The 8,682-nt window shown below is 35.3% G+C and overlaps 1 protein-coding gene across 6 annotated transcripts; it reads left to right on the top strand.

Moving 5' to 3' along the window:
• Positions 1–454: 454 nt before the first annotated feature.
• On the top strand, positions 455–8,337 carry LOC121328052 (PCI domain-containing protein 2-like). Of its 6 annotated transcripts, none has more exons than XM_041272514.1 (12): positions 455–539; positions 1,619–1,680; positions 2,819–2,897; positions 3,189–3,278; positions 3,656–3,729; positions 4,100–4,165; positions 4,476–4,516; positions 5,126–5,180; positions 5,425–5,528; positions 6,337–6,443; positions 6,965–7,093; positions 8,251–8,337. In XM_041272514.1, exons 6-12 carry the CDS (start codon positions 4,145–4,147, stop codon positions 8,271–8,273), a joined length of 480 nt encoding a protein of 159 aa, XP_041128448.1. In that variant the 5' UTR covers positions 455–539; positions 1,619–1,680; positions 2,819–2,897; positions 3,189–3,278; positions 3,656–3,729; positions 4,100–4,144; the 3' UTR covers positions 8,274–8,337. The 6 variants fall into 6 exon arrangements, with proteins under 6 accessions (XP_041128448.1, XP_041128449.1, XP_041128452.1 ...); XM_041272517.1 differs by having other exon boundaries at positions 463–548; XM_041272518.1 differs by lacking the exon at positions 1,619–1,680 and having other exon boundaries at positions 459–548.
• Positions 8,338–8,682: the final 345 nt, after the last annotated feature.

The raw sequence follows: 8,682 nt of genomic DNA, 5'->3' as shown, positions 1-8,682 counted from the left end.
AATGATCTTTCTCAACTCGTGACAAATGTGTATTACATTTATATGGCTTCTGATCTTTTATTTAAGCCATTTTAACGTCATTAACATTTTTTTTTCATTAATGACATTAGTCAACCGGCTGAAATCCCTGGGGAACGTTATTCCTGCAAGTCAAAACATTTTTTTTATTTTTTTGTAGGAAGCCGTATACACATATTTAAGTACCTGCAATACTCAAGACAATGCAATGATTATATAAAGTAAAAAACTGAATTTTACGAATTCATATAATATATCAATGTCTTTGTCTGCACATACTTGTTTCGTTTGAGGCATACATCGTGATTGATGTATTACATACAAATACACTGAATATATTCATTTTCTTCTTAAGTTGCTCAATTTGTTGTGAGCATACTGCTACCGACAACAAAGCTAATTTAGTTTCCAACAGGAAGTACAACCTGCTCCGTGACCTTTATACAGCGACTTCCTGTACTCCGACTAAAAACAAGGAGGTGTGTTCATCACGACTGTGAACGATTGATGTTAAAACAGCTGTTAGTCTGGTATTTTTATTTATTTATTTATTTATTTATTTTTTAAAGATCCTACTACTGTTAGCTGTGGGTGGTCAAAACTATTGACGCATTGCAGGGGGTTAACATGTCAAATAGCTGAGGTAAAGTTGACTGCAAGATGCAGTTCATAACAGCAAATATTCTCAGATATAACATTGAACAGAGGACACTAAATCGGCTATTAAAGTCTGGTTTGTTGTGGAATTGTATTATGATTGTAACAAATAGTACCAGGCAAGTAACACAGGCAACAGTTGTTTTACTTCCTGCTGGGAATTATACAGTATCTACACTGGTGTAGGTCCAAAAAGAGGTGCTGTCGTGCCGAATTTTTACTATTGCGGAATTTTGCCAGACTTTGAGATATGCGCATGTGTGAGTGTTTAGTTGAAGTTTGTCTGTGTGATTACTTAAGCTATTAATGCATTCATCGGCGTGGTTTACCGTGATCTTTCGGTATTCCAAAGTAAGTGTGCATTTAATTCCGCACGACAGGACATCGTCAGAATGTGGTGCGCGTACCAAAACGTGACCAGTGACAGTGTAAGGTCCGAAAATTGTACGTTTGTTTGCCAGTTTATGTACCTTTATTCAATACACTGACAGCGGTATAGCCTACAGTACAATGTTAAGCAAGAAACTATTGAATAGGCTACTGATGTGTAAAGGCTTTAAATGTATGCATTTCTGAATCATTAGTTGTGTTCATAAGACGCTACAGACCTTAACATTGCTTAAATATGCAGATTTAAGTTCGTGGAATGTACATTATTTGCAGATGTGTACATGTGATTGTGTTCCCTCATTTAAACGGATGGATATAATATATATTTATTGTGAACGAGGTGTATATGCATGCTGCATGTGTGTACTGTGTACTCAACATTGGATCTGGTATGTTGGTTATTATAGCTAGATATAAAGTTTGGAGATAAAGTAGTGTTTGTAGTATATGTACCTCTTTATATGGCAATGTTAACATGTAAATGTAAGCTACGTTAATATGTACAGTTGACCCTGGCTCTAATGGTATAAGAGTGCCATTTGTTTTTCATCAGGGAAGGCTAGTGGGCATATTACCCAACTTCCTTCACGTGAGATTGTCATTAACGTGACTGAGGTGAGTCATCAAAATTTGACATCAAATTACCCTCGTTCTTGACCTTTTCAGGACCCTTCACTTTGAAGCCTAATCAACATGTTGACTTCATCCAAAATACCAAAACACTACGAAAACACCTGTATAATATTTCCATTACACACATTCATAACATACACCATAAACCCAGGCAGTATCAGTTGTGAAGATTATTGTGATTGTTAGAGTATAGGACTACTACTGATGCATGTAATGCGTAGCAAAAAAGGAAAATAAACCGCATATTAAAACGTTTGCACAACTACAGTGTACTGTACTGCATCCCTATGATTAAAAAAAAAACAAAAACAACAACAACAAAAAAACTGTGGACTCTACTTGGAGAATAGCTGGGAACTTCGCTGCTGCGTCAGTTTGTAAGAAACATGCGAATGGAGTCTCCTCATCGAAATAAAAAACACATGTCACAAATAGACAAAATGTAATTATCGTTATTTAAAATAAAAAAATAAATACAAAAATAGTAATATTTTCGGCAAATCTTTAGTTTGTTCGTCGCCCCCCCCCCCCTCCGTCCCCATTTGACTTTTGTTTAAGCAACGTTTGGTTCAGTACACTTTGAGCGTTTGTAAAATGCAGTTATTTTTCAGTATAAGTCGTCAAATAAATAAACAATAAAACTATAAACACCTTTTGTTGATACCTTCCAAGCCATGCATGGACGATGGGTACAACAGGCAAGAGAAATGGCATTTATTAACTAGATAACACATTTTAGTTTAGCACCATACCTTTAAAACCTATTGCACTTAAAATACACATTTTTATGATAACAAAATAATAATTTAAAAAGTTATGTTGACACCTTTAAAATTAGCTCTCCAGCCATACAAGGCTGTGATTAAGGGTACATTGATTCAGAAGTGCTGTGACTGACGGCTGCACAAATCGCTACCAACAAGGCAAACAGTTATTCACCCACAACATGGTATAAGTTTAAATTTTAGATTACCCAATTCGTTGCTCATCAGTTAGTCAAATAAATTTGCTGAATTGTGAAAAAAAAAGTATATATATTAAAAAGAGCTTTAGTGGCCAAAATTATTATTTTCTTTATTCACTATTAACCCTAAGCTATCATTTTCATAACTTTTTACAGGGACAGTTATTACTGTTTGATGAAAAGCAGAGACAACCCCTGCATTGCGCACATCACAATAAACCAATACTTGCAACAGGTAAGACTCTACACAGTTCACTGTCGATTGTCATATTAATTCAGTTTGTTTTGATCTGAAATGTTATTTATTATTTTTATTATTATTATTATTATTATTATTATTATTATTATTATTATTATTCTACTTGTGACAAATTGAATGGAAAATGTGTTAATTTCACTAAAATACCATAGTCCATAATAATATAAATTAAAATTAATTTTTTATAGCCTTGATTGTGAATCTTCAGGATGGTTGTGTTTTCTTTCATCAATTGAAAAACATTCCGCTTTGTTTTAATTATTTTAGGTACTTGAGGCCATTGATACAAGGGATGGAACTTTCTGTGCAGAGTTGCTGTCATTCAAGCACCCCCAGGTGGCAAACCCAAGGTTACAGGTAATCTACACACCTGCTAAACGACTTCACTAACACACATTAACACCCTGTGTCCACATAATAATACGCAATAAGTAAATACAAGTATCTTATTAGGTTTTATGTAACATTGTTTTTTTTTAAAAATAAATGAATCCGTTATTTAATTATTTGTATATTTGACTTATTTAAACTCAAAACAAATGTGTGTGTGTGTGTGTGTGTGTTTTTTTTAATAGGAAAGAGGTAATTGAGGTAAAAACAAATGAGATGCTACTTGACATTTGGTTTGTTTCCTGCAGTGACTGCAAAATGTTGTGTGTGTGTGTGTGTGTGTGTATATATATATATATATATATATATATATATTATATATATATATATATATATACACACAGCTAGCAAACCCAGAAGAAAAGTGCCAGCAAGTACTAGAGCCTCCTTATGATGAAATGGTTGCTGCTCATTTAAGGTAAAGCATTTTGTTTGGACCTGATTTGGGTAACTCATAATTTTGATTGCCTTCATGTTAAAACTAGTGCAAGGCTTCAAAACTGGATAATTGATTTCTAATTTAACCTGGCTACATGTGTAAAAGAGGACCAGGGAAACCACTTCTCAGTTCAGATGAGCACTCAAGGAAAGTAGCTGCCTGTGCTATGGATATTGCAAGCGTAAAATGCTTCTACTAGTGCTTCATGACATCTCCTCAGCCTAAGAAATGCTTCTGCTATTCCTTCTGTTTGCCTACCTCAACTGCCAAGCTACCCTTCCACACTCCTCCACTTTGCTTTACTGTGAACCTGTAAACATTCCTTGTTTTTATTTCTCAATCTTTGCAGGTGTACATACGCAGTGTCAAATCATGACTTTGCAGACGCATACAAATGCCAAACTGTTGTGATTCAATATCCTTTGAGTAGCAGTCAATGAAGGCTGTGTGTTTTCAGATGAATCAGCAGGCCTCTTTAAATTGAGCATGGTGAGCTTGTAATATTTTTTAAAAGACCAAGCTGAACCATTCTTGGATATCTAAAGGCTGTCATACAGAACTGGTCTGGTTTCTAAACTTAATCAAACTATTAAAGAAATAAATTGAAAATAAGAAATGCATCGCTACAATCACAGTAGCCTCTGTCTCATTTCAATGTAAGTTGCATACTGGATGCTGTGTAGCTGTTTCTTGTAAATTAGTTCTTCTTGCCCTTAACATTATACATCATTTTAAAGGCTTTCCAAGCTCACAAAGAAGAAAATTGGTAAGTGTGGAGAAAAGCACAACACTGACTGTGTTGTATTGTTATTACGTGTCTTGCCAAAAACTGAATGTGCAGAAACAGCCAAATAAGAATCGTCCATATAAAGATGTGATTTCTACAAAAGGGGCCGTGTTATAAAGTGTTTCTTGGTAGAACTGTATTAGGCTGATCACTGTGTTTTTACTTGGCTTCTGTGCGTGAGGTTTTTTGGTCACACATCCCTACTAACTGCTACAAATTCCCCAGTTCATCTCAGACTACATGGTCCGTCTTCATTTTAGGAGTTTTTCTTTCACTTGTTGAATGCTTTTGATTTGCATGTGATGTAATATCTGGATCTGTAAATACTTTTTTTTTTTTTTTTTTTTAAGCAAGTGGCAGCCATTTATAGATTTGTTAGTCCATTAACCAGTCATAATACAGTAAACTAATTGTAATACAAGACATGTACTAGAACTCAAAAGTAGTTGTATTGTGTTAAAACAACTAAACATGTAAATTACAAGAGAGAGAGGCTGATTAATTATAACGGTTGAATGTCACTCTTACCAAACGTTTGCTTGGTTCTTAAACAGAGTTGCACAATATTCTGTTAATTTTCTCTTTAAGGGCATTGCCAATGATGTATTCTGTAGCCCTAGATCTTCGGATTTTTGCCAATAATGTAAGTATTCAACTAAACCATAAGAATCTTTGTTTATGGTTTATCTTCCATGCTGAGTCAGGATTCCTTTTTCAAATTTTTGTTCTCTATTGTATACATATGCACATTTTTTAAATGTCACAATCTTGGCTCAGTTCTGCATTTGAGCTTTTTAAATCCCCACCAATAGGAATGAGTCATGCAGTGATACAACTTTAATGATATATTGTTTTTCATTTAAACAAGATGTTTTGTTTTGTGACAGGCAAAACAACAGCTGTCCAGAAAGGGCAAGGGCAAAGTTGGAGACATGCTTGAAAAGGCAGCTGAACAATTGATGAGCTGCTTCAGAATCTGTGCCAGTGACAAGTGAGAATGCCAGAGATCTTAATCTTAAGAGATCTGGACCTTGATTTATAACAGCCGTATCGGCCAGATGACTCTAAAAGTGATCTTGATTTATTACAGCCATGCCGGCATTGATGACTCTAAAAAGTGATCTTGATTTATTACAGCCATGCCGGCATTGATGACTCTAAAAAGTGATCTTGATTTATTACAGCCGTGCCGGCATTGATGACTCTAAAAGTGATCTTGATTTATTACAGCCGTGCCGGCATTGATGACTCTAAAAGTGATCTTGATTTATTACAGCCGTGCCGGCATTGATGACTCTAAAAGTGATCTTGATTTATTACAGCCATGCCGGCATTGATGACTCTAAAAGTGATCTTGATTTATTACAGCCATGCCGGCATTGATGACTGTAAAAAGTGATCTTGATTTATTACAGCCATGCCGGCATTGATGACTCTAAAAAGTGATCTTGATTTATTACAGTCGTGTTGGCATTGATCACTCTAAAAGTGATCTTGATTTATTACAGCCATGCCGGCATTGATGACTCTAAAAAGTGATCTTGATTTATTACAGTCGTGTTGGCATTGATGACTCTAAAAGTGATCTTGATTTATTACAGCCATGCCGGCATTGATCACTCTAAAAAGTGGGGGATGTTGTTTCTCATCAACCAGCTTTGTTTAATATGTTATATTCCGTTGCTCATACCCTCTGTCAATAGCACATGTAATCTACAAGTTGTATCTGTACAGATCTGGCATTTACTGTTTTGTTTGTTACAGATTAACAAACTGCACTTATGCAAACCTCTCATCAGGGCTATTGACAGCTCGAACCTGAAGGATGAATACAGCATGGCACAGAGGGTGACCTATAAATACTATGTGGGCAGGAAAGCAATGTTTGACAGCGATTTCAAACAAGGTGACTCAGCAAGTTACAAAACAATTATGATATATATATATATATATATATATATATATATTTTTTTTTACTTCATCCTCTGTACAGCAAAAATATTGAATTATACATTTTTAAATAAAAAAAGGAATTTGGAATGCTGTGCATTCTCATTTTAGTACTCCCAGTTCTCCATTAGCTATTGGGCCGTATGGTCATGGCTCCATGGTGCCATTCCACGACCACTCTCATTCTTGTGTAATGCAGTACTTTAAATCATAACTGGTCATTAGGAAGTTTAGCCTTTCCCCATTTTTTGTGTGCATTATTTAGCTTCTTGGTCATTATGACAGGGGAGCACTGCCATCTGATTATCTTCAGTTACTCCGTTACATTTGAGCTGTAAAACAGTATTTTAAGTCTTAAGTCTAGAGAATGTTAGGCTTTTAAATCCCCATTACTCTGCCCACTTTTGTTCCGTTTCCCTTCTACCTATCCAGTGTCTGTAATTTGCTGAGTCTTTAATTGGTGCCCTTACACTCCAGCGGAGGAGTACCTGTCCTTTTCCTTTCAACACTGTCACAGATCCAGTCGGAAGAACAAGCGGATGATTCTCATTTATCTTTTGCCTGTGAAAATGCTTCTGGCGAGTAGAAAAGATGAAACCATTCAAGGTCTGTCACAGGTTTAACATTTCTGTTCTCTGCCATAAAAATCTGTTTATTGAAACCTTAGGGTTGCAGGGTTTTGTAATGTACAGAGACGTGTACTGTAAGAGTTACTTTGTAATTCTTTTGTTTTTTTGCAATGTTAAACTGGCAGAAACACTTTTTGGTTTCAGTTACTGAACTGTATATGGCCCTTAGGTGGGGGTTGGATAGAATATATTTAGTGTTCTGCATTTCCAGTTTGTGCGAAATTATACTGAAAAATTACAGGATTTTATTTTATTTTTTCAGGTTTTTACTGATTTTATACCCATTTTTTGTCTACTATTCAGTATTATCCCGGTACTATTTTCTAGGAAATGCTCTTTAATTTTGACTCCGACATTGTAATAATCAGCCTTACATTGCATCCTAGTATACAGTAGGTATGTTTCGATGTCGGAGGATGATGTTCTTACGTTGCACATTGGTTCTTTGTTCACAAATACATTATCACCTGATTCTGTTGGCCAATCAGTCTGATTATTGTGGCAAGTGCTGGGCGTAGTAACTAGCTTGATCAAAAATGGAATTGAAATACTTACACGAAAATATAATATTTTGAGTGGGTGAGGAATGGGGAGAAAACTTAAATCAATTTATGAATATTCAAAAGAAAACTAATGTTTCAAAGTCTGCAAAAAGCCAAATAACAGAATTTCAATTTTAGTTGCATCCCTGCCATGCTGTAAACACAATAACTTTAGACCTCTCAGTACCTTGAAAAAGATTTCCATGTCCCAAGTCCACCAACTATGTACAGAGAAACCAGTTAGTTGCATATATTCAATAACTTGTGATAAGGAACCTCCTAACCAAGTTTTATCTAAAGTGGATAAGCAGTTCTCCTCTGTCTCTGGGGGGGATCATAACATGTTTAATCATTGTGTTACTGTGCTACCTGTTGGGTAAAATGCATATCCAGATATCACTTATGTCAAAGGGCAGCTTTGTCTGTGAAACTGATATTCATTGAAATGTATATGTATTGGTTTTGTTTGATCATCACATGCAACAGAAAATGTTTCTGAATAAAACTGTTTAATTGCATCGGGTTCTTGGTTTCAGCTAGTATTACCAGTAAGCAACGTGATTTCTCCTATGTATTTGTGCTTTATCAATAGTGAAGGAAATCTGTTGCTCCTGAATGATGCCCTGGCAAAACACGAGGCCTTCTTCATTCGCTGTGGCATCTTTCTCATTCTCGAGAAGCTAAAAATCATCACCTACAGGAACTTCTTTAAGAAAGTGTGAGTAAAAAAATGGTTTGGTTGTTCAAACTATCAGATTAGAGTTGTCTTTGAGTTTCTATTTACATATACTGTAGTGAATACCCTATTAATATTTGTGGTATTTTCCTAGAACAGCTCATGTTGTTGTGTCAAGCAGAATAGAACTATATTTAAATTGAGTGTTATACAGGTCTATTCAGCACATTGACTAGATTTATTTAAATTTTGATGTCTGTGGGTTTGGATGCGTGCAACACCTGATATGTTAAATGAATACATATCTATATCTGTTTGAACTGCTTGCCCTTTTCAAATATAATGAAA

Source organism: Polyodon spathula, chromosome 15 (genome assembly GCF_017654505.1).
Source record: "Polyodon spathula isolate WHYD16114869_AA chromosome 15, ASM1765450v1, whole genome shotgun sequence".
Lineage (NCBI taxonomy): Eukaryota > Metazoa > Chordata > Actinopteri > Acipenseriformes > Polyodontidae > Polyodon > Polyodon spathula.
Note: the sequence above shows the minus strand (reverse complement) of the source record. Positions and strands in the feature narration are given on the sequence as shown.

Excerpts from the sequence above, each read along its gene's own strand:
- LOC121328052 (XM_041272514.1), top strand. The coding sequence starts at position 4,145 with ATGCCAAACTGTTGTGATTCA. Across the intron at positions 5,529-6,336 it reads AGAATCTGTGCCAGTGACAA|GGCTATTGACAGCTCGAACC; the intron begins GTGAGAATGCCA and ends ACCTCTCATCAG. Across the intron at positions 7,094-8,250 it reads AAAAGATGAAACCATTCAAG|TGAAGGAAATCTGTTGCTCC; the intron begins GTCTGTCACAGG and ends CTTTATCAATAG.